This window comes from Camelus ferus, chromosome 23, assembly GCF_009834535.1.
Source record: "Camelus ferus isolate YT-003-E chromosome 23, BCGSAC_Cfer_1.0, whole genome shotgun sequence".
NCBI lineage: Eukaryota > Metazoa > Chordata > Mammalia > Artiodactyla > Camelidae > Camelus > Camelus ferus.
In genome coordinates this window covers 13,378,808-13,404,952 of record NC_045718.1, presented here as the reverse complement: position 1 = coordinate 13,404,952, position 26,145 = coordinate 13,378,808, and the positions used below count along the sequence as shown (strand labels likewise).

At 37.6% G+C, this 26,145-nt stretch overlaps 1 protein-coding gene and 1 long non-coding RNA gene across 2 annotated transcripts in view; one reads left to right on the top strand and one right to left on the bottom strand.

Annotated features, from left to right (window-relative positions):
* The window catches only part of KDM5B (lysine demethylase 5B), a 68,678-nt gene that overhangs the window by 15,189 nt on the left and 27,344 nt on the right, over nt 1–26,145 (top strand). Inside the window, exons 2-11 of the mRNA XM_032466666.1 lie at nt 6,559–6,636; nt 7,986–8,108; nt 8,860–9,030; nt 14,372–14,506; nt 16,431–16,527; nt 18,069–18,178; nt 19,870–20,028; nt 20,485–20,604; nt 22,175–22,333; nt 25,206–25,387. Of these exons, the coding sequence (XP_032322557.1) occupies nt 6,559–6,636; nt 7,986–8,108; nt 8,860–9,030; nt 14,372–14,506; nt 16,431–16,527; nt 18,069–18,178; nt 19,870–20,028; nt 20,485–20,604; nt 22,175–22,333; nt 25,206–25,387 (1,334 nt within the window). The remainder of the gene's footprint in view (nt 1–6,558; nt 6,637–7,985; nt 8,109–8,859; nt 9,031–14,371; nt 14,507–16,430; nt 16,528–18,068; nt 18,179–19,869; nt 20,029–20,484; nt 20,605–22,174; nt 22,334–25,205; nt 25,388–26,145) is intronic.
* LOC116659300 lies at nt 2,058–14,981 on the bottom strand. Its single transcript, XR_004314622.1, has 3 exons — nt 14,901–14,981; nt 5,923–5,927; nt 2,058–2,068 (listed from the first exon to the last, which is right to left on the bottom strand). It is a non-coding gene; the product is annotated as an uncharacterized LOC116659300 (long non-coding RNA).

Genomic DNA, 26,145 nt, shown 5'->3' with positions numbered 1-26,145 from the left:
TCATTTTTACATTTGGCTATAGAGCCAGGACACACCATCACCCCCTGCCCCCAATCATTCTTAAAATACAGTCTCAGGCTCTTGGTCATGTTGATTTCTTTTTCCTGTAACTGCTGTATGTAAAATATGACCCTTGAATGAAGCTGAACCAGGCTTCCTAGAAGGTATGGATGTTTTGTTTGTAATGAATAACATTGGAATGTAAAGGAAAAAACCTAATGTCCAATAATAGGAAAAATTTAAAGTATCAATACAATGAAATATTAGATATTCACAGTATAGTAATAAGTAAAAGGCTATATAATTTTCTTTTGGTTTGAAATTATGAAGCATTTTAGAAAAATAGTGAAGGATGTGTACCAAAATGTAGCAGGTTTTTCTCTGAGATTATGGCTGATTTTTTCTTTATATATTTTTCCTGAAATTTAAGTAATAAGTGTTACTTTTGTATTAGGAAAAAAAGTATTTTAAACCTATCCTATTGCTTAGCCTTTGTCTCCATAACAGAATGTGCAGTCAGGAAATTTTGCACAGTGGACATACAAGAAATGGCTTGATTAGTATAAAATACTGATATTATTTAACCATATGTAGGCTTGCCCACTACAGTGTTGTTTTTTAATGTTATAGAAGTTGAATTCCATTGCCATTCCAGCAGCTCCTCTCAACAGATCCATTGTTAACTGCCTCTACCCCTGAATTAATATACCTAAAACGATCTTATAAGAAGCTCTTTGAGGGGAGGTGTAGCTCAGTGGTAAAGTGTAGGCTTAGCATTCCCAGTACCTCCATTACAATGAGTAAACCTAATTACCACCCCCCCCAAAATAAATAGATGAATGAATGAATAAATGAAAAAATTTTAAAAGCTCTTTAAGCATGGAAATCTGACAGTATATTCTCTGACGTTAAAAAGCAAGGTGCATGTATCAGTGCTGGAAAAAGAATACAACAAACAATCGATTAATGGGGCTTGAATAGTATATACTAATTTACGAATTCCATTTCATACAAATTTATAACGAAGATTAGAGAATCAAAAACCATTGTGTTTAAAAAAAAGAAGGAAAAAACCATGTGTTAAACATAACCAATCAAAAACAAAAACAAGATTGCCTTAGGCTTACTGGAAGCTATAAAGGTTTGCAACATGAAAATTTCCTAATCAGTAACACTTTTTGACCATTTACTTTCTAAATGCCAGGCACCTGTCTAAAGGCTTTGAGGGTATTACTTCATTTAAGCCTCATGGTTTCCTCTGTTTACTTGTATCTAAGGTGCAGGGAAATTAACGTAGGTCAGAGCCACACAGTAGAGTTAGGATTTGAACCCAGACAATGTGACTCAGAGCCTCCCCTCTTTAACGTCTGTTTCACTGTACAGGAGAAGGCAGTGGCATCACTGTGGTTTAAAACTGAGCACTGAAGAAATGACAGATGAGGATGATATAGAGGAGCCCCTCCCCTTTTTTTTTTTACTTGATATACATTGATTGCTATGACTTTCTTTATTGAGTTGAATGTATAAAATAGTGAATATACAGAAGGATTTAATGCATAACATATATAACTATCTTTAAAAAGCCAGGATGCAAGTTATAATAAAAAGTTCTTTTCTGTTCTCAATATACTGTTATTTCTTTTTTAATGTTGCTTTCTTTTTTAAAGGTTTTATTTGTTTATAGTTATTCTAAAGTATTTGCTATATTTAGGGGTGCCCTTTCACCTATGTAGAAATTACTATGATGAAAAGTGCTAGTTGGCAGTTAAATATGAACTGGAGTCAGTCTGGAAGGGTAGGTTCCTTAAAGGTAGAGATCAGAGGCCAGATGCTCCTTGAAAGTTGAGGTTGCTTTGACTTCTTGCTAGAAAAAAATTGTATTTCAGTGGTCAGAACTTAATGTAATGTAATACTTATTATTTTTGGTTTATAATTTTTAAAAACCTTTGTATTTGTAATTTCTGTTCTCACCCTAGTCCTAAAGGTAGCTATTGTTTGTACTTTTCCGATGGAAAAGTTGGGATTCCTCAAGGGGTAAAGAACCAAAATGCAAACTCTGGTCTTCCGACTTTCAGTGCGTTGCTCTTTTTTTCTGTCCTAGTTGCCTGTTGACATTCTGAGGAACAAGTGTCTTATTTGTTATTATTGTGCTTGATTAAATAAAAGGAGAAGGGATTGAAAGAATGTGGGTTGGGGTACTGAGATAAGAACTTGAAGGCACAAAATTTTGGGTTTTTTGGGAGGGGTAATTAGGTTTTTTTTTTTGTTTTTTTTGTTTTTTTTTTTAATGGAAGTAACTGCGGATTGAACCCAGGACTTCATGCGTGCTAAGCACACGCTCTGTACCACTGAGCTATACCCTCCCCCCCTGCCAAGGCACAATTTTTTTTTAATGAAAGCCAGTACCTTTTTTTGGTTATAGACCCCTTTGAGACCCTGGTGAAAACTGTGAACCTTCCCAGAAAAATCCATATACATTCAATTCTATTTATAGTTTGAGCCTCAGATTTAAGGTATAAAAGTGTGGTTTAGTCTAAAAAAAGAAAACCTTCAAAGTGTTTTTTTTTTTTTACCAGTGAGTCACTAAGGACTGGAGATCTTTAAACTTTGAACAAATGGGTGGCTAATTAAGCTGCTTGGTACCAGGCCTGCCCTGAGGGAAGTAAGAAGCAAGGGAGAAGCCACAGCACTATCTAACACATTTTATTTGTGTTGGGAAGACTGAATGAAGCCCTTTGTGTTACAGAGGGCTTTCCTGATAGACACCTATTAGTGTCATTGTGAGTGGCATTGGACCCCACGAGGGGTTCATAAATAGTAACTCTGTTTTACAGTTTTAAAATGGGGACTTACAATGGTTACGTGGTGCCTCGAACCACCTCTTGCATTTGTGCTGGTGCATTAAAGACGCCGTACTGACATAGTCATTAAATTGATGAGACAGTAGTCTTTTAGTGTTTCATATATGTGTTACTGAAATCTTTATTAAGGTTGACAAATTATATACTCAACAGAAAGCTTTTCTAAGTTGCCTTAAAATACTAAGATAAATTCTTTGGATTCTTAAAATTTGCACTACAGTTTTGTGTTAATTTTGATAACATATAAACTTTAAGAATCTGCATTGAGAACACTGAGTTTAAGTCTGGTGGCATTGGATTAAAATCCTGTGAGTGCATTTATTCAGTGATGACTGGGTTTGGTAGAACGTATGCAATTAGAAAAATGCTTTGGTCCTTAATTAATGTTATTCTTTGTAAACTAACTGGAATGTGCTTTTGACACTGATTTTTTTAATTGGTTTTGTCTGCAGGGAGTCAGAGAACCAACTTCCGTAGTAGCTAGCCCCTGTAGAGAGTATACTTTCTTATTTTGCTGATTATTAGATCTCAAAGTGATGTCATTCTCTAGAAGGATTAAAACGGGTATTCTAATACATTAAGTATGTGGGTTCTAATAGTGGATCATTTACAGGCAAATTTTCATGGTGTTTTGAAAGATCTTTAGTACCCTGTGAAAGTTATTCTTGTACTGGCCAATTTTACCATTTTAGACATTTTTCCTCAGTTAAAAGTGCTAAAAGTTATTGTTGCTAGGTTAGCGTTGGGACTAAGGAAAATGTTTACTTGGTGTTTTTCAGGCCTCTGAGGATTTTGAAACTTTGATGTCCTCCTTAACTGCCTTCCCAAGGAATATATTTTTAATGCTCAGGAAAATAATTGTGCTTTTAAATAATAACAGCTGTACTTTTATTTTGAAAGGGTTGAAATAAAACCATTTTAAAGTTTTTAAAGGAAATTAAAATGAATTTCAGGAGGGAGATTATATGGAACTTCTGCAGTCCATACCCAGGTGGTTTGGAAATGCTGTTTTTATGTTAGAAAAAAATGATTTTATGAGCCATTGTGTCAGTAGAGGCTAAAAATTTTGGTTAGATTACACGATACTCCTTTTAGAGACTTAAGTGTCAAACTAGAAATTACAACCATGTTTCCAAATGGAGATTTTCATTGTTTGACTCCTTAATTTGAGAATTCTACTCTTGTTTGGAAATTTTCACTTCTTAGAGGCTCTTTCCTTCTCTGATGGCTTTTTCCACATGTAAAAGTCATGGCCCAATGAGGCCAGACTTTGCCAAGGACATCTTTGTTGTAATATGACAGTGAGCATTGCCAGTAATATGTAATTCTTTTATTAAAGTAGAGCTTTGTAGCTGACAATGAAAGTCTCAAACTGAATGACATTTATCCCATTTTCTCTCATTCTTTGTAACCAGAAGGGGAAACAAAGTTTGCAGTGATCTGTTTCAGGAAGGAATGATCTTCTGAAATAGTTTTAGTTTTAGACGTATTATACCTAATCTGTGAACTTTCTTAGTGACAGATGTGTACTGTTTTCCTTTAGGATTCATTTTATTTGAAAAAAGCTTCAGGCTAAAACAAGTGTAAATTATACAACGCACATAGACAGACACATGCATACATACATACATACATACAAAGGCACAACTCACCTTAGTTTGTAAAACTTTAATATACAGTCTTCAGAGTCCACTTCTGTATCATTGTGTTTTGGGGCTAGAAGGCATATTTTGATTCATTGGAGGATATTTTACATTACCTATAAATCTTAATCTATAAAAATTTCAGATTACTTGGACAGTATGTTAATCATTTACTTGTATATTCTGACACGTTATCTTTGATGTATTTTTGGTCTAACCTTCAACCCAGATCACTTCATTTCAGAAAGCCTGCAGCATTTATAAAGTGTTAGACAGCAAAACTCTGAGCAATAGTCTTCCTATTAGCCTGCTGTAGGATACTAAGCAGTATGATTTCCTTCTGCTGAGTTGGATTCTGTATAATTAAACACATTGATTTCTTTATCTTTAGTTATCAAGGTAAACAAAAATCACTTTAATCTTTCTGACCCAGGATGAAGTAGGTAGTGTTTTTTAAGTTTATTGGCAATATAGTAGATCTCTAACTGACATTTAAACATGAGCCATAGTCTTTGTTGAAGAGATGGTGTAACAGCATTGAACACTTGAAGGCTTATCTGTAATTGACTTCTTAAAACAGTACTGCCATTTTTTCTTTTTCCTTTTTTTTTTTCTTCCTCTTTGGGGGATGGTAGTAAATAGCTTTGTACTGATTTGTAATGTCATTTTTTCCATTTTTAAAAAAAATTGTGGTAAAATTTAATCAACTCTTTAGCATATATTTAATCAGGCATTGCTGGAGGGTGGGCATTTTCACTCAAGACTGTCACAAAACCAAAATCTTTTTGTTAAGCTACATATTTTGTTAAATACTGTTAACACAAATTTACATATTTTAGTTTCTTACTCATCCAGTATTGGCTGTGTTTCCATATTTAGAGCATCTAGATATTCTTTATTCTAGCTGCTGAGTATGTGGTTACTATTTACAGATGTACCAACATTTGTATTAACTTGTTCTCTTAGTCTAAAATAATTTATTATTTAATAGGCATTATTTAGTATATTTAATATATTTCAGATTGTATTTAAAATGGATAAGGAAGCAAAAGAAAAGTTACCTATAATCCTCCCAAAGACAAACCACTGTTAATCTTTTTTGCTGTCTCCTTCCAATGTTTTTTTTTCTTCCAAAGTTTTCTTTTTTTATCGCATAGCCTGATTTTCTGTCCTCTATAACATATATGAGGAAAATTTGCAGTGTCAATAAATAGAGCTATACAACAGCATACTTTTTTTTTGTCGTTTTAAACATTGTGTTGAAATATTAAACTAATACATAATACAAAGTATACCATTGTAACCAATTTAAGGGTGCAACTGAGTAACATTAAGGGTACATTAAGTAACATTTATAATGTTGTACAAACATCATCACTGTCTGTCTCTGGAACCTTTTCATTATTCCAAACTGAAACTCTACCTGTTAACACAGCATAATTTTTATACCTTCAACTACTTTTATTGTGGACATTTGTTTCCAGTTTCCCCTACTTACAACAGTTCATACACATACTCCTTCTTGTCTGTTTCTTTATATTAGCAGTTCTTCCAAGATCCTATATCAGTAGATATGTTAAGGATGATTCTTAAAATTGATTTTGGATGTCATCCCCCCCCCCCGCCAAAGAACTTATCCTCAACTTTATAATAAAGTTTAATGTTACTAGGTTACATATGTTAAAATACAGTTCGTAGATAATTTGAGATTAATATAGCTGTTTTGTAAAATGAGAGGTACTCATGGAATTGAGGATTCAAAGTCTCTTGCATAAATTGGTTATTTTTCAGTGGAGGTTGAGGCTCAGTGACATCGCTGGTTGAAAGGATGCGAGGAGGGGTGTGTGCAGGATGTGCCATTTATTTGGAGAAAGTTAATCATACATGTTCTGCTGTTCTGGTGGGAAAAAGGTTAAGAAACTACTACCTTATGTTCTATTCTGACTGGTTAGAGATAACATGTGCTTTACTTAACTAGGGTTTTCACTGTAAAACCATTTTTTAAGTGTCAGAATTATATATTTTTCTAATAAAAGCCTTTGCTTCTCCACTAGGATTGGCAGCCACCATTTGCATGTGATGTTGACAAACTTCATTTTACCCCACGTATCCAGAGGCTGAATGAATTGGAGGTAATGTGTTAACTACTGTTATGGTTGCCTGTATTCCAGAGGGCCTTCTTTGAAGTGACTGTCACAGATCTAGTGGTTTTAGTGAAGCTGAAATGTGGCTGGTAACTGATCATCACAGTGAAACAAATGGCAGTAAGCCTTTGCAGCAAAACCAATTTCAATAAAAACACCGATTTTTGTCAATAATTGTCAGCCTATTAATTAATAAATGCATTTAAATCCTTCTAAACCTAGGTGACAACCAATTGAATTTAAGTTTTGAAAAGCACGTACTTTCAGAACCATTTAGTGGAAAAAACTCCCCAGCTCTTGTATTTCCAAAATGCATGTTTTCAGTTGGATTTAATAATACACTTTACTTTCCCAAGGAGGAATGAGGAGTACAGGGGATTCCCTAGGGAAGAGGTAGTGTTTCTTCTTTAGTCCCTGGGTGACTTAAGTCCTAAACTGCATGCAGGGTGAGTAAGGCTTGGATGTTGGTGGTATGAAGGTACAGTGTTTACATGAGTGTTTTGCTCATCTCGTTTTTGTATTGAGCCGTGTTTTGTTTTTCTGTGCTAAAGCAAACATTCTTAACTTAAATGGAACATATAGCCACTAGAATTCTGTGGAAGTTGGCACTAGTAGCATCCTAGTACATGTGTTTTCAAGTATTTCACTGTGTTTTGAGCTTGAAAGAGCTTGAAAGATAGGGAGATGGGTATTAACTTTGATGTGGTTGGGAATATCTGAATATTTATCTCAATTTTGGTCTTGTGCAACGTGAAACTCTTAAAACTGACTTACATTTTACAAGGAAGGGAAAGAAAAAAGACAAAATTAAAAAAAAATAACTTGTAGGTGACAGTAATCTGTTAAAGGAATAACATTTGAGAAAGTTTCTGGTTTTCTGTTATCTTTAGGTTATCAGGACTTATTAAAATTGATGCAGAATTACTGTTATAAATCTGTTTTTAGATTTGTGTTTGAGCAAATAAGAAAATTTGTACTTGGAGAGAACAGGCCTTTAAAATACCCAAATTGTAAAAAGACCACAGGGGCTCTTACATATAATACTCTTTAGATGATGCACCTTTCAGACTGCCTGCTTACGGAGTCCGGGGAGGGGGGCTAACTGAGGGTTTAACTACTACTTGCCTGGTACATGGTAAGGGCTGAATTAAATTTCTCTTGGGTTAACATATAATTATTTAACAAATCTGTATATTTTGGGGGCAGTTTCTCTGTTTGAATTCATAAATGGTATTGCAGTTAAATATTCTAAGAATGAAAATACTGCATTCACAGGTTATAGATGGGAGCTTTATAATAAGCTAGGTGAGATTAAAACTCAATTCTTTGTCATTTAGGCTCAAACTCGTGTAAAATTAAATTTCTTGGACCAGATTGCAAAGTACTGGGAATTACAGGGAAGTACCCTGAAAATTCCACATGTGGAGAGGAAGATCTTGGACTTGTTCCAGCTTAATAAGGTAAAAAGCCCAATGACCAGTGTTCTCAGTAATTTTCTGACGGCATGAATTTCATCTTTGCTTTAAAAAGAAACTTGCTGTTTGAAATATGTAAAATGAAATTCTTCTTTCAGTTTAGTGCATAATTGGTGGCTGCTTGTGAGGTCTGATAGCCTTGTCTTGTGAAATACTTTGCTGCCACCGGTTTTTTTGGTCATTTGAAAACTTGGTTAACAGTCCTATTAGATTATGCCTTTCTATTTTATTACAGATAAGACAACAGAGGCTTCCAGTGTCCAAATTGACCAAGCTGAAAAGACTGAGCTTAATTCTATACTTGAAAGTTCATTTAAAGCCTGTGTTCTTTCTACTAGACATGCTGCCATTCTTCCTACTTCTTAGTTTGTGGAGATTTTTAAAGGTCATTGTGTTGAACCAAGTGTTCGGACCCTTTCTTTATTAGAGATTTCATTGTTAGTTTAGTTCGTTCTCATGGAAAATCTTTACTGAGGGGAACTTTCCTTTAGGGAACTGAGATGTAGCTTTTGGAGCGGTATGAAATGTTCATGGACTATGCTGTCAAAATCAATGTTTTAAATTTATAGTTTAAAATTAATTGTGCATCTGTATTTTCTTTTGATTTGGAAAGTGTATTTTTAAAAGATGACCACAGCCAAGAACATTTTGTTCTTGGAGTCATACCTAGGCATAGGGTATTAGAAGTGACTTCCATGTAGGTGTTTCTAATTTCTTTTGCTGTTTTATTTAACAGTTAGTTGCAGAGGAAGGTGGATTTGCAGTTGTTTGCAAGGATAGAAAATGGACCAAAATTGCTACCAAGATGGGGTTTGCTCCGGGCAAAGCTGTGGGCTCACACATCAGAGGGCACTATGAGCGAATTCTCAACCCCTACAACTTATTCTTGTCTGGAGACAGTCTGAGGGTGAGTGTCGGGGCTGGCCTTAACCTGCTTTATTTTCCTGTTTATGAGTTCATGGTCTCTTGGGGGAGTGAAAAGGCCTTGATTATGTATGTATGGAAAACATTGTTTAGAAGACTTTTGTTTTGTGGATTTTTTCCTCCAACATTTCTGTTCTGTTTTGAGAGCACCCATACCAAGAAGCTTGTCTTTGGAATGAATAAGGTTGTAGAGGAAATACTCTTGTTGTCAGAAGCTAAAATCTGCTTCAGTACAGATGGTCCTTTCTCACAACGAGCAGTTAGTCATTATCTACTTGTTATTAGTCATTATCTACTTTTGAATTCACTTACTATTTAAAATATATTCCTGGTTGTCACATGAAAGTACAACAAGTGAAACAACTTGCCTGCCCGCTCTTTTGCCAGCTGAGATCTCCAACTTGATTTTCAGAGAGAATGTTGGTATTGGTAGAGAGGAGGGGCCTTGGTAATGCTGGATAGCTAAACGGATCCCTCTTGTAATAGTTCCGGTGTAACCATGTTTGTTTCCTTACAGAGATGGTATTTGCAAAATTATTCAGATAAAACTTTTGTTTTAATTAAATGCAAAACAGTATTATAAAAACTTTCTACTTATTCTAGGCCCTGGTAGAAAAAAGAATGTCATAATTGTTTACACCCTTTGAGTTACTCTGCACTAGAGCAATGAGCCCTATAATTTTAAGAATTGTTGCTGTGCTGTAGAAAGGTAGGACGATAGTAACATAGTTTTAGAGTGTAAACTGCTAAATACACCTCTGTCTTGATGTACAAATGTCATCTGTAGCACTTAAGTCCTATAGATTTTCATAGCATTGTATGTTTTTTTTTTCCTTTCTCCCTTCTTGATTCCAGGTGGACTTTCTTTTCAGCCTAGAAGAATGTGACCAATCTAATATTCAGAAGGTTGTTAGGTTTTTAAAAAAAAGTACATTGTGTGAATATTTACTGAACCCATGGATGAAATTGTTTAGAACGTTGCATGTGGAACCTCTAGGCCTCTGTTTTGTAGTCAGATGTAGATACAGTCGCCCACAATAGATTTTCTCCTTTTAACTTTCCTGTCTCAGACGAATGAGGGAAGGAGTCTGTCTGCTTTACGGGTTGCAGCATTTTAGGAACATCTCACCCATGTACTTAGAGAGGCCTGTGATTTCATAGTTGAAAAGCATCTGAGCATTTTTACATGTCATAGTCTGAAAGGGTTAGGTATTTAAAGATACTCTTGACAAACATTGCGCCTACAACACAGACGCCTGGTGAGGGGTCTGCTGTGTACAGGTGTGTTCTAGGTACTGACACATGTGCATCATAGGAAGTCTGAAAACAAAATTATGATGAAAATAAAATCACTCCTAATCCTCTCACCTGTTTCTTCTTTCAAGGCTATTTTTGGGCACACATGCATACAAATTGGGACTGTATTCCTTATACACAGTGTTGCATCCTACTTTTCTCCTGCTTAACATGTCATTGTATTTTTTTTGTTTCTTTTCAATTTTTATTTATTTATTTTACAGTATCATTTTAAAAATTAAAGTATAGTTGATGTGCAATATTTTTTCTTTTCTTTTTTTTGGGTGGGGGGAGGTAATTAGGTTTATTTATTTATTTATTTGTTTTTAGAGGGAGTACTGGGGATTGAACCCAGAACTTTGTGAATGCTAAGCATGTGCTCTACCACTTGAGCTATAGTCTACATTCTACCGCCTAATGTTATATAGTATAGATACACAATATAGTGGTTCTAATTTTTAAAGGATATACTCCAGTTATAGTTATTATAAAATATTGGCCATCTTCCTCAAGTGGTACAATACATCCTTATGGCTTATTTTATACCTGATAGTTTGTACCTCTTAATCCTCCACCTCCATCTTGACCCTCTTCCTTCCCTCTCCCCACTGGTAACCACTAGTTCTTCTCTACATCTGTGAGTCTTTCTTTTCTGCTATATTCACTAGTTTCTTGTATTATTTTAGATCCCACATGTTAGTGATACCTCACAGTGTTTGTCTTTTCCTGTCTGACTTATTTCACTCAGCATAATGCCCTCCAAGTCCATCCATGCTGTACGCTAGAAACTAATACAACATTTTAAATCAACTGTATTTCAATTAAAAAGCAAATGACCAACCAACCCATTTAAAACATGGGCAGGAGAACTGAACAGACGTTTTTCCAAAAGAGGGAATGCAGATTGGTTCAAGAGGAACAGGAAAAGTTGCTCAACATTACTAATATCAGGGAAATGCAAATCAAAACCACAATGAGACATCTGTCAGAATGACCAGCATCAAAAAGAACATAAATAACAAATGTTGGCAAGAATGTGGAGAAAATATGTCATTGTATGTTTTTGAAGATAATAGTTTTTAATGACTCTGGCATTCGATTTTTATAGCCGGACATTGATTTGATTTCTCCTGTTGTTGAATTCTTTGTGCATAAATTTTCATGCCCATTTCTGATTTTTTTAAATAATTCTTGAAGGAAAGGAGAATTGGAATGTATTTTTTAATTCACACCTGTTAGAGTGACCAGAATCTAGAACACTGACACCACCAAATGCCGGTGAGGATGTGGAGCAACAGGAACTCTTTTCCTGTTGGTGGAAATACAAAATGGAACTGCCACTTTGGAAGACAGTTTGGCAAACTTCTGAGAAAACTAAACATGCTTTTATCATACACTCCAGCCATCACATTCCTTGGTATTTACCCAGAGGAGTTGAAAACTTATATCTACACAAAAACCTGCACATGGATATTTATAGCAGCTTTATTATTCATAATTGCCAAAACTTTTGGAAGGAGCCAAAATGTCCTTTAGTAGGTGAATGGATGAACAAACTGGTACATCCAGATGATGGAGTGTTATTCAGCACTGAAAAACAATGAGCTGTCAAGGCATGAAAAGACACGGATGAACCTTAAATGCTTATTTTTAAGTGAAAGAAGCCAATCTGAAAACACTGTATATACTGTATAATTCCAAGTATATGACATTCTGGAAGAGGCGCACAGCTGTGGAGACAGTAAAAGATGAGTGGTTGGGGCAGGAGTGCAGGATGAGTAGGCAGAGCACAGAGGATCGTTATGGCAGTAGTACTCTGGGTGGATGCCCTGCACTTGTCCAAACCCACAGAGTGTACAGCACCAAGCAGGAACCCTCATGTAAACTGTGCACTCTGGGTTTTGTGTCAGTGGAGGTTCGTCAGCTGTAACAAATGTTCTTCTACTCTGGTGGGGCTCTTGGTAATGGGAGAGGCTATGCGTGTGTGGGGTGGGGTGTATATGTGAAATCTAGGTACCTTCCTTTCAACTATGCTGTCAATATAAAACTGCTCTTGTAAAATAAATTCTCAGTAAAGGAAGGGAAAAGGTGCACAATGAAGGAACTATTGCAAAAGGGTTAGCCCAAAGTAAGTTTTGGGAAACTTGAGAAAAGTTGAGTGGCAGTGTGCTGGTGTAATAGGAGAGAGGCCTCAGTCTTGCTTCCCATGTTTTTAAAATGTCTTAAGGGATTGCTCTGCCTCTGTAGGATGATATTTGTATGGCACAAGGATGTTAATCACCTCTAAATCCCAATTTCTCAAATAAAGGTTTAAGAGTTGGCATGTGACAGCATTAAATATAAAACATACACATCAGGTGTGTGTTTTGAATTGTGATTTGAAGCAGTCTCTTCAGATACATTCTAAAAAGCTTCTGAGCTTGATTTCACCTTAGTTGTCCAAAGTCCTTATAGAACCAAGCAGGCCATGGATTATGGAACCACATATAGAATATCTGAATTTCTGACCATCTGCTTAATAAAATGCCTGTGATTGAACTCAGTTCATATCTCCACAATCACACATAATTTTAGGTCTCAATGGAAAGTTTATGATACATAAAAGAGTTTAATTTAGATGATGGACAGGTTTTATTCCCATCTGCATGCTTTCATTAAACATACTCTAAATGTTCAATTGAGGACTTGTTACTGAATGCAGGGTGATATTCCATACTAATTTAGTTAACATTTCCAGATCAAATTAATGTATAGGTTTAATCAGAGTGAGCAGAATATTTAATATTTACAGGTTGTGCTCCCAGTAGTAGATTCATTTCTTGTATAGCGTATCAAGCAATCTGTAATGGTATTTTTTTTTTCCAATTTTTTTTTTGCGAGGGGAGGTAATTAGGTTTATTTATTTAGTTAGTTTTTTTTGATGGAGGTACTGGGGATTGAACCCAGGACCTCATGCATGCTAAGCATGTGCTCTACCACTTGAGCTGTACCCTCCCCTGTAATAGTATTTTTAATAGTACGTAGTATTTCTTAAATGTTAGTAATAGATTTCATTAGGTGGTTTCTCTGTGTTTTCTTTTGTCCTTTCCCCCATTCTCTGGATTCTTTCTGCAGAGGAAGGAGCCAGTCTTGTTGGTGAGACTGTGTGGTAGTAATGGTAACACAGAGCTGAGGGTTCTAGAAGGTTATTATTCCAGTGTGTCTCATCCAAGTGTAGATGATAAAAGAGACTGTGTGGTTATGATTTGAAACTTGCTTTCAAAAATGCTTCTTGTGATGTTTGTAGGTCTTTTTATAAAGGAGTAGTATTTACTTGAAATTCATATTTGATTCACTGGTATTATTTTGTTGTAATGGCATTAAATATCCTTTTTCAGTGAGCTTAGAATCAAACTAAAGAGAAATCAAAGAAAAAAAGAGACTCTTGTATGATCAGAACTGCCAAGTTACTGCTGTGGGCCCATTAACCTGTGCTTTGTGAGTTAGACTTCTTAGGAATATATTAAAGTGAAGGAAAGCCCTAATTAGAGAGAATAGTTAAATGACCTGTTTTCTCAATTCAAATGATACCTTTTTAATAACAGATGGTTGCTTGTTATGCTCAAACCTACAGGATTATGGAAAGCTGTTTTGGGAACATATAAGGGGGCCTTTCTAACAATTTGGGCCTTCAATTAATTGACATTTACAAGCAGGGATAATTGCAGCTGGCTCCTAGGGAGTGCCCAAGCCTGCTGTGGTCTGTTGTGACCTGGTGACATTGACAGTTAAATGAGTCAAAGCAGCACTGTTCACCTGCTGAGAAAAATTCAAGCCATTGCACCTGTGTGTGTGTGTGTGTGTGTGTGTGTGTGTGTGAGTGATTGGTAGCTATGGACTTTCTTTGTGTTTATTTAGATTTTAAAGATTGCAGGCCTTTTAAGTATTTCCATAAATAATTATAAAATACACTCCGAAAAAATCTGGTACAGTTCTCTTAAGGTCAGAAAGGAGGGAAATTCATCAGTACAATTGTGTTTTATTTCCAGTGTCTGCAGAAGCCAAATCTGACCACAGACACCAAGGACAAGGAGTACAAACCCCATGATATTCCCCAGAGGCAGTCTGTGCAGCCCTCGGAAATGTGTCCCCCAGCCCGACGAGCAAAACGCATGAGAGCGGAGGTGAGAGCCTCGGGAGGTGGATCAGAGAGTTCTCGAGCCCCAGAGCTAATGTCTGTCTGACACTGGATTTCTCTCATGCACGTGCTCTTTATAGCATGAACTTTAGTAACCCCACAGAGGGGTGCTGTGTGTATTCTGGCTTTTACACTTGGGGGGACTGTACTGTCAGAGGGGCGAGGAATCAAACTTTGCCAGGTTTATGCTTCCTGGACAGTCAGCTGCTGATTTAATGGTCAGGCCTTCGGAAGACTAGATGTTCATTGGGATAGTATTTGGTTGGCCTCACGAAGCTGGGCAGTGTTCACTGGGGAGTATGGCTGGGAGGTGTGATGTTGGGAGATTTTTGCTGAAAAGAAATATATATATATATTTTTTTAACAGAGAGGTTAGAAACAAGCTAGTGAAGCTGTTTTTCTTAGACTTCCTGAAGAGGAGTGTGGCATCTATGGCAAACATTTATGTTAAGACAGAAAATAATTAGGCAGCAAGGGGGCAGGGGATTTAATATACAGAAAATGTGTGAGATAGGAGGAGTGAGAGACTAGTAAGAAAGACAACTTGCTTTAAGATCTTTCTGCACTAAGAGGTTTCTCCTGCTAAGGGAGGAGAGTATTTTCCCAGTTACTTTGTTCCCACACAGAGGTGTGAAGGTTTGGGGTTCCTGCCTGGCTTGATAGCAGTCAGTCGGTGATTAATGTATTAGGAACCATTTAGAGCTGGGAAGCCTTGTGGCATTAGTTTGGCATCTAAACAATCTTTGGTTATTTAGTAATTATTGGTGAGGATGAAAAAAATCGGCGGTTTTGGTTTCTGGGGAAATGGGTTAACAAGGGAATTGTTTTTCACTTAGATAAGTTGGAGATGTGAAAAATTTAGTGACTCCATTTTTCTGAATTGAGACTGCCTCAGAATAGGAAAATATGATTATTTAAAGCCCACAAGCAGGCTTAAAGTTTATTCGTCTAAAAATCAGTTCTTTTTTTTTTAAATTGAAAGTACCATCAGTTACAGTGTGTCAATTTCTAGTGTACAGCACAATGATATCCCAGTCATGCATATACATATATATGTTCGTTTCGTAGTTTTAAAAATCAGTTCTTATTTGAGCACATCTTGAACTTTAAATTTAAAGTGTAAGACATGTGTAGTGCTGTGGATACCTCGGTCTGCCTTGATGGCACATCATGGTGACAGTGTTGGCCTGGAAGAAGCTGTGCCAGCAGTGGGTGTCCTGAATGTGTGAGGATGAGCTTGGGCAGAGGGATGAGTGCTGTTCCATAGCTTCACCTCCAGGTCACAGAGCAGACAGGGCTTTGCTTTGCCAGTCAGTGTCAGCACTTCAGTGGAGAGCGGGACGTGAGACTGGTCGTGCACCCTCAGCGGGAAGGGAGCCTTAACCCAGCAATGTCAGAAGAGTAGTTTGCAGTAACAGTTTGCTAAGATAATTAAGCAGAGTTTCCTTTGAATACTGTCAAACTTTGGAATAAGCCAGCAAACTCTTACAGGCTGATTAAATTATAATATTTCTAGAACTGTTTAGGATTTGGTTCGATGATGCCTGAATAAAGTGTAAGGGGTGAGTTGATGAGAAACTGAGGAGCTGCTGCTGGGAGGAAGTAAGGGCTGTTCCTAATCCAGGTGGTGACACTTCCCCTGAGTCATTCCTTGTCCTTTGACGGTTCCCTATTTTTTGACCTGTTGAAGTGGAAAATACTCGTAACTGCTAAGATTCTTCGTCCCTTCCTTAAGTAGTAATATTAAGGGTGGGATCCCTCCTCTAAGGGGAAAGGGAAGTATGTTTTTTCAATGTCCTATTGATCAGAGATTTTTTGTAAGATTATAGTCACCCTGAGGTTCCAGTTGGATTTTAGAAGATTTCTTTCTTTTTAAAGGAAATAATCATGTATATGACAATTTTTTTAAGGCCATGAATATTAAAATAGAACCAGAAGAGACAACAGAAGCCAGAACTCATAACCTGAGACGTCGAATGGGGTGTCCGGCTCCAAAGTGTGAAAATGGTAAGAAAGTTCATCTACGAATAGGAAGGCAGTAAAGAGTAAATGAATAAAAACAGTCATGTATCTGGTAATTAAGAAAACATTGGAGCAACTCTTACATACTAGTTACTGGATTGGGCCTTGAGAAATAAAATCTTAATATATTAATATCCTGTTCTCATAAGTAAGTGACTGGTAGGAGAGAGAAACAGATGAATATATGCATTTTGGATATACGATTGAATTTCTCAGTTACTATTTAGAAATTTTGTTCCATAGCATTAATTGTAAAGAAGTGATTTGTGAGGTGCCTTTGTACAATCGGATAGGTTTGTTTCAGGCTTGGAGGGCAGACATGCTTTCCACATCTGAGTTTTAGTTGACAAGATACTTGTCTGGACACTGCTTGATGTCAGTCACTGAGAGGTAGGTTTGGCACACTCTTGAGAGAAATTCTGTATAAGCAGGCACATAGTAATGAAGAAGTTACTAAAATTGGCTTTTCTTAGTGATTGGTGAGTTAGTGGAAAGGCAGTACAATATAGTGGAAAGTAGATAGATGGATTTTTAAAAATGCAGATCTGAACCCTGGCTCAACCACTAACTAGTTGTGTGACCTTAGAGGTATTTCTTGACTTCTTTTAATGTCAATTTTCTTGTCTTTGCAGCAGATTTGTTGCAGAGGATTAAAAAATAATTGATGGAAAGCATTTAGCACAGTACCTACCTACCACAGGATAGCTTGTCAGTTGATAGCTAGTGTTGTAGCCCAGATTCTCAGCCTTTGGAACCAGGAAGTTAGAGAGGTTGGTAATCTTAGATCATGGAGGCGCACGGCCCATACTGTGGAGGAGGCGCTGTTGGAGAACTGTCAGTCTCATGGTCAGGGCCAGGAAGGATTTGTTCTCATCAATATAGGTTGTATTCTTTTTTTTTTTTTTCTAAAGATTTATTCACTTTATTTTTTAAATTTTTATTTATGTTTTGAAGAGGGGAGGTAATTAGGCTTATTTATTTATTTACTTACTTTTTTTTTAATGGAAGTACTGGGAATTGAACCCAGGACCTCATGCATGCTAAGCACGTGCTCTGCTACCGAGCTGTACCTTCAACCCTGTCCTTTTTTTTTTTTTTTTAAATTGAAGTGTAGTCGATTTACAATGTTGTATTGATTTCTGGTGTACAGCGTAGTGATTCACTTATGTATATTCATTATAGGCCATTACAAGGTATCGAATATAGTTCCCTGTGCTATACAGTAGGACCTTATTGTTTAATAGTTAGGTCTTAAGACCGTATCTTCAGCTCCTATTTTAAAAGCATACAGATCTGAGCAACATCTCCAGAACTGCTCGCATCTTCAGATTTGAATGCTGTGATAGTTTGCACTTTTTCACAAAGTAATCAGCACTGAGCCCTTGAAGGTAGTAGTGCTGGGTGCTGCTGCTGCTGCAATGAGAAACAGCAGGAAATTGTGTCCAGTGTGTGTTGGGAGGGAGGTGGGGGGGTGAAGCTGAAGAAAGCATAGTAGAGAAGACACTAATCTGGACTGCCTCTTACAGAGAAAGACATGAAAAGCAGCGTCAAGCAAGAACCCATTGAGAAGAAAGAGTATGTTATAGAAAGTGAGAAGGAAAAACCCAAGAGTCGAGCTAAGAAAACCACCAATGCTGTGAGCTGACTTCCTTAAACACTTTTACTGCCCAGTTGATACTTTGTGCCTTACTTAGGGCTGCTGATTGAGAGACCCTGGAAAGACCTTTCAGGGTGGTTTGTTTGTAGTACTGATACATACTGGGAAACACATGATGCATCATGAAGATGGCAGTAGCAACTGGGGGCGTTGACAGCCATTTTTCTGGAGGACATTCAGTTCAGCACCAAATACTGGTGAACTTGATCCCGGGTAGAATTGTTCATACAACACTAGCTCCCTTCCAAGTGAGCTGAAAGTAGATTGGAAATCAAGTTGATGTTTTCCAACTTTCCAGCCAGGAAGGAAAAGGAAAGGAGTGGGGGATAGGAGGTGAGGATTTAGCAGAGTTGGAGGCCTGGGAGGGACTGTTAATGCAGATGGAAACTTAAAGTGGGGTTCTCTTTCTCAGTCCCCCTTCTGAGCACCTGGCAGTGGTTTGACAACAGTGCTTTTGAACTTGGAATTTAAATGTTCTCTTCCTAAATATCTCTGCCTGCCCCCCCGACCCCCGCAAAAAAAAACACACAGACAAACAAAGCAGCCAGAAAACTAGCAGGGCCCAGGTTTTCATTTGCTGCAAGAAAAAGGCTGAAAAAGTGGGATTCCCTATTCAGTTGCATTCATCCTTTCTGTCACTGGATAATGGGTTAGTCTGCTCAGGGTGCCAGGATGAGGTGCCACAGACTGAGTGGCTCAAACAACAGAAATTAATTTTTCCACAGTTCTGAAAGATACAAGTTTGAGGTCAAAATGTTGCAATGAGATGCAACAAATAAGATCAAGGTGTTGCTTTTCCCTGAGGCCTCTGTCCTTGGCTTGTAGATGGTTGTCATCTTCTGGGGTCTCCATATGGTTTTCCTGTGTGTGTGTATGTCCTGGTCTCCTCTTGTAAGAACACCAGTCATATTGGGCCCACCCATATGACTTCTTTTTACCTTAGCTATCTCTTTCTTAAGACCCTGTCTCCAAATATAGTCACATTCCATGGTACTGGGGGTTAGGACTTCAACATATGAATTTGAGGGAAATATAGTTCAACCCATGACAGATAATGACAGTATTTTTTATCACTGTATTTGGGGATCTTAACTATGACTCTTTATTTAGAATGTAAAGTGGTAGTTTTTATTTTAAATTAGTGGAGTACTGGAGATTGAATCCAAGACCTCTTGCATGCTAAGCATGTGCTGTACCACTGAGCTATTTCCCTCCCCCTAAAGTGGTAATTCAGTGTGGTTAGTTAACTTAAACAGTTTCCTTTCCTTTTTAACATAGCAAAGTTGAATTTCTCCTTTATAAGTTCTGTTTTTTGGGTAGGCAGATAATTTATTGCCTAACATGATATTCTTCTAGAAGAGTATTTTCTAAAAGCCACTAAAGTGGGATATTGAAGTAACACACTTTAATTAAAACACGCAATTGAGAAATCCTCTCTACTCTTGAAGATTACTCTTTAGAGTTGGGAATACATGAGATAGCTCTCTTACGAAATCTCTTAGACAGTGAAGCATTTGTATTTAAAATGTCCCTTATAGAGGATAATGTATTTGCATTTGAAGCAGGTTGGAGACAGTAAATTATGTCTCAGATCCATTTCCTTTTTAGAATTTCACAAAATCAGACGGTAGCTGATGTCCTTTTGGTCTGTGCTGGTTTTCGTGCTCCAGGTGGACCTGTACGTCTGCCTCTTGTGTGGCAGTGGCAGCGATGAGGACCGGCTCCTCTTGTGTGATGGGTGCGATGACAGTTACCACACCTTCTGCCTGGTCCCGCCTCTCCACGATGTTCCCAAGGGAGACTGGAGGTGTCCTAAATGTCTGGCTCAGGTAAGAAGTAATAGCAGAGGTGCATTAGGAAATTTCCTTCAGAGTATTTTTTTCTCTGCCTTTGGGTTATATAGATTTAGCAATTGATGATAATGAGGCTCTTGACAAAGACCGGACTGGGCCTGAATAGGAAGCAGTCTTGGAAGTGAGCTGCACGGCTGTGTGGTGAGCTAAGAGGCAAAAAGCATTTTTAATAACTACAATTTTTAAAATTTCATTTAAAAAAACATTGCATGCTCTTTGCAAAGTAATAACTGAACAATTTGTAGAGATACAATTTCACAATCCATAGATAACTGCCCGTAATATTTTGATATATATTGGTGCAAATGGAAACACAGTGCATTAGTAATTTTAGTAATCTGCTTTTTTCATATATATGTATATGAAATGTAAATAAGTGTGTGTGTATATAGATGTAAATATTTTTTTCTTTCTTTCTTTGTTTTTTGACAGGAGTGCAGTAAGCCACAAGAGGCATTCGGCTTTGAGCAGGCAGCCAGGGACTATACCCTCCGTACATTTGGGGAAATGGCAGATGCGTTCAAATCTGATTACTTCAACATGCCAGTCCATGTATGTACACACATACAGCTTTGATTTAGGATTTTAGTAACTTTGAGGGAAAGGTATATCTGAAGATATTTGAGTTGGTGCCTATCTCCGGTAGTCATTATCATGCACAATGAAACATTTAATTTGTTTCATAGTATTAAAATTCCACAATACTTTAAAATGAATTCCAATTTTTTGTTTACTTCTCTAAAGAAAGGCTTTCTGACACAAATCATACAGCAACAGTAACAGAATACCAGTAAAGGAAATCACCAGCAATCCTTTCAGCTCAACAAATGTAATGAATATGTCACGAAATTTATTGAATGACTCCTACGTGCCAATTAATGTGCTGTGCATTGGGGTCACATTTATGTATTGTTATGTTATCAAAAATTAGCCCTGTAAACTTCAGGATGAGTCCATTTAAAATTTTTTTTTCACTTAGAAGCATAAGCATGCTTTATTCAGTATTTAATAGTCCATCAATTGAATATACCAAAATTAAATACTTCCTTCCATAGTTCTGGATACTTAAGCTGTGTTTTTTCTCACTACTAACAAAGTGCTACAGGAAATGTTGTCGGCATCTCTTTAATTGTATTATTTTCTTGGGATGACTACTGAGGTCAGATGAGAGTATTCATCCATTTTTTTCCTCATCTGATAGCTGTATCATTTATGGGAGTCCAGCAGTGTATGAGTGAACCTGCTTTCCCCTAACATCGCTAACATTAACTATTAAGTTATTATTTAGCAGTCTTATAAATTCAAGTTACATTCCATTTGAATTTTCAGTTCTTTTGACCCCTCATGTGTTAACATCTTATTTCCCCATATGTTCACTTAACCAGTCCTGGTGCCTCTTCTGTCTGTGGTTGGTTTTTTTATTTTACTTAAAGGATGAGGACTTGGAGGGACAGGCCTCTGGCCTCACATCAGGTTAATACCAGGTCCCCAGCACTCAGCCTGGTATCTTTACTCTAGAGCTGCCCCTGCAGAGTCACCGTACCCCAGCTTTCCATCATGGGTGCCTGCCCCACAGCACCCTCAGCCAGGTCTGGTGCAGAGAGTGAAAGGATAGACTCAGGTGATGTGTTCGAGTGCACCTCAGAGGATAAAGCATCATTCAGGCACAGCTAGCTATTGTTACTATGCAGCAGTCAACAAGTTGTGTATTAGATTTCTCCAAACAGAAAAACATCTGCAGTTTTGTTTTGTTTCTTAATTATTTTTTTTTTAATGGAGGTACTGGGGATTGAACACAGGGCCTCGTGCATGCTAGGCATGTGCTCTGTACCACTTAAGCTATATCCTCCCCCACTGCAGTTCTTAAATCCCAGCATTTCACTTTCTTTGAGTTTACAGTAGTGGCCAGGTTGTTGACAGAGGAACGTGAATTCTTCGTCAGTTCTTAATCTTTTGTAGAATTCCTTTTAGAAGGTAACGTTCATGTCTGAGCCACTGGGGGCCAATTGTGGGACATCGTGGACACAGTTTTCCTCAGGCTTCTATCCTGTGATTCCTGTCACTTAGCAGCTTGTGTCTGAGAAAATTCATTTTTTTCTCTTCCTCATTGTTTTGTTTCCAGATGGTTCCCACAGAACTGGTTGAGAAAGAATTTTGGCGACTGGTGAGCACCATTGAGGAGGATGTCACAGTGGAATATGGAGCTGATATCGCTTCAAAGGAGTTCGGCAGTGGCTTCCCCGTCCGAGATGGGAAAGTCAAGCTTTCACCTGAGGAAGAGGTAGGCACTTACACTTAGAGGGAGAGAGGCTTTTAAAGCTGATGGTTCAGCCTACTGTTGACCCAGAGGGCATAAATACTGCATTAATAGCAGCCTTACTACAAAAAAATACATGCAGCTTGGGACTTGACTATTAAGTGAAATTCTGTTTGGTTGACTTGAAGTAAATTTATGACTTTCAGCAAATCCTTAATTACGAGATTTTTGATGATTTCAAGAAAAGTAGAAAGAACCCACAGAAGAATTCTAGTCCCAGCTATATGACATGGGAGAATTACTTAACGTCCCTTTGCCTTCAGATTCTGTAATTTTGGTTTCTCCTTCTGAAGAAAGTCTTAGAGATTGGGGCCATACGTATTTATCTTTGAACTTCAGTGTTTATGAGTCTGTTATTTTTCATACTAGCAAACTCCCAGGGAGGTTTCTATTCCTATCCTGGTAGGAAGTGGGATTTTTTGGGTAAACTTTTTTGAAATCTAGCATACACACAGAGGAGTACATAGTCAGTACACAATCATATGTATGCAGCTTGATGAATTTCCACAAAATGAAAACAACCATGTAACCAGTCCTAGAACAAGAAATAGGATGAGGGTGTGACCAGGACCCCAGAAGGGCCCCCCTTTTGTCCTGTCTCCTTCATTCCTGTCTCAGGGCAGCCGCTGTCCCCCTGTCTCAGGATGACCAGCTGTCCTGACTTGGAACTCCATTGCCCTGTTAGCCTATTTTTTTAATTCTTTTTTTTTAATTGAAATACAATTGATATACAATGTTGTATTAGTATCTGGTGTACAACATAGTGATTCATTATACATATATATCTGTATATTCTTTTTCGTATTATTTTCCATGAAGGCTTATATCTGCTAATCCCAAACTCCTAATTTATTCCTCCCCCACTCCTAACCATGAGTTTGTTTTCTGTGTCTCTGAGTCTGTTTCTGTTTTGTAAGTAGGTTCATTTGTAACATTTTTTAGATTCCATGTATAGGTGATATCATGTGATACTTGTCTTTCTCTGTCTGACTTAGCTTAGTATGACAATCTCTAGGTCCATCCATGTCGCTGTAAATGGCATTATTTCATTCTTCTTTATGGCTGAGTAGTACTCCATCATACGTATATACCACAGCTTCTTTATCCAGTCATCTGTTGATGGACATTTAGGCTGCTTCCATGTCTTGGCTATGTTGTATATAGTGCTGCTGTGAACACTGTGGTTCTTGTGTCTTTCCAAATTGTTTTCTCCAGATATATGCCCAGGAGTGGGATTGCTGGATCACATGGCAACTCTTTTTTAGGTTTTTTTTTTTTTTAAGGAATCTCTAGACTGTTTTCCATAGAGGCTGCACAAATTTATGTTCCCACCCATAGAGTAGGAAGGTTCTCTTTTCTTCACACCTTCTCCAGCATTTATTGTTTATGGACTTTTTAATGATGGCCATTCTGACTGGCGTGAGGTGATAACCTCATCATAGTTTTTGGTTTGCATTTCTCTGATACGTAGCGATATTGCGCATCTTTTCATGTGCTTATTGGCCATTCTTATGTCTTCATTGGAGAAATGGTTATTTAGATCTTCTGCCCATTTTTTGATTGGGTTTTTTTGTTGTTGTTGTTGCTGTTTTTGTTATTTAGCTATATAAGCTGTCCGTATATTTTGGAAATTAAGCCCTTGTCACTCATATTGTTTACAACTATTTTCTCCCAGTCCATAGGCTGTCTTGTTTTGTTTATCATTTCCTTTGCTGTGAAAAGCTTACAAGTTTGATTAGGTTCCATTTGTTTATTTTTGCTTTTATTTCTTTTGTCTTGGGAGACCTAAGAATCATTGCTGTGATTTATGTCAGAGAATGTTTTTCTTATAAGAGTTTTATATTAAAGTCTTTAAACCATGTTGCGTCTGTGTGTGGTGTGAAGGAGTGTTTCAGCTTCACTGATTTACATGCAGCTGTACAGCTTTCCCAGTACCGCTTGCCAAAGAGACTGTAGGGTTTTGTGGTTTTTTTGGCATTGTATATTCTTGCCTCCTTTGACAAAGATTAATTGACTGTAGGTGTGTAGGTTTATTTCTGGGCTCTCTATTCTGTTCCATTGATCCATATGTCTGTTTTTGTACCAATACCATGCTGTTTTGAGTACTGTAGTTCTGTAGTATTGTCTGAAATCTGGGAGGGTTATGACTCAAGCTTTATTCTTTTTCCTCAGGATTGCTTTGGCAATTCTGGGTCTTTTGTGATTCCATGTAGATTTTAGTATTATTTGTTCCAGGTCTTTGAAAAATGTCATGCGTAATTTGATGGGGATTGCATTAAATCTGTAGATTGCTTTAGGAAGTATGGAAATGGAAGTAAAAGTCCACTTTAACAATATTAAATTCTTTCAGTCCAGGATCATGGGATAGCTTTCCATTTGTCTGATGTTTTCTTTATCACTGTTGTATAGTTCTCAGCATATAAGTCTTTCACCTGTTTGGTCAGGTTTATTCCTAAATTTTATTTTTTGGGGGTGTGATTTTAGAAGGGATTTTTTTTTAACTGTCCCTTTCTGATATTTCATTGTTCAGTTTGCCTATTTTTGAACTTGAGAAATGGAGTCATGCTGTGTGTACTCTTCTGTAGCACCCCCCCCAGCCCCCCACCAAAGAGGCAGACAATGCCTGAGTCCATTTATATAAAGCTCAAAGCTGGACAGAAGTAATTTGTGGACATCCAAGAAGTACGTGTAGTGGCTTCTCCTCCCTCCCCATTTTTTTTTTTTTTTTAAATTTTGAAGGAGACTGTTTTCAGTCAGCTTTTTGAAACAATCTGAATTCCAAAATGTTAGCATAATAGAGCTAATAAACGTTTATACTTTATCTCTGTATTTTCAGGAATATCTTGATAGTGGCTGGAATTTGAACAACATGCCAGTGATGGAGCAGTCTGTCCTTGCTCACATTACTGCTGACATATGCGGCATGAAACTCCCTTGGCTGTACGTGGGAATGTGCTTTTCTTCCTTCTGCTGGCACATTGAAGACCACTGGAGCTATTCCATCAACTACCTGCACTGGTGAGAACTTCCACACAACCTGCAAACACTGCAAGCTGGGTCGGAAAACTTACCTTTCCATCTCAGATGTGTCTTAACTCTTAACTGTGTGTGAAGAGTAAGGAGCTATTTTTTTTCTTAGGTTTTTTTTTGTTGTTGTTGTTGTTGTTTTCTCTTTTTACTACTGTTAGAATAAGCCTCCTAACAAGTTAAGACAAAGATTCTTAAAAATCCTTAGGAAACCCATGAAACCCTAAAGTTGCTCACAATTTTTCAAGTGTAACATGCATGCTGCTGGGGAGAAGACAGCTTTTCTCCAGGTGTCGAGTCTTTATTTAATCACAGGAATATTAAGAGCGTTGCTTCCACTGTGGAAACCCCGTTCCTGTTTGATGGCAGTGGCAGCTCCGATAGCCCTTTGGGTGAGGATGGAGCGTGGGCCCTGCAGTTCCTCCTGGTCCTTGGGCCTGCGGCTCCTAACATTGTGACTGATGCTGGCATCACCGTGCGTAGTAGAGTGGGCCTCGCCCGTATGTGTGTGGCGGGGGAGGGAGGGAGACATATTTGGACTTTTTACTTTTTAAACTCTTCAACCAAAGCCATTTCTTCTTTCACGTCTGTTTCCTGCACACACACGCGCGCACACACCTATCCCCACCCCCACCCCGCTTTTCTAAGTACAGAAGTATTTGAAGATCTGTAACTCGTTTAAGTCCCCACACAAGGATTCTGACGAGGTACCACAGGAAAGAGGGAGTTGGCGTTGTAGTGTCTATGTA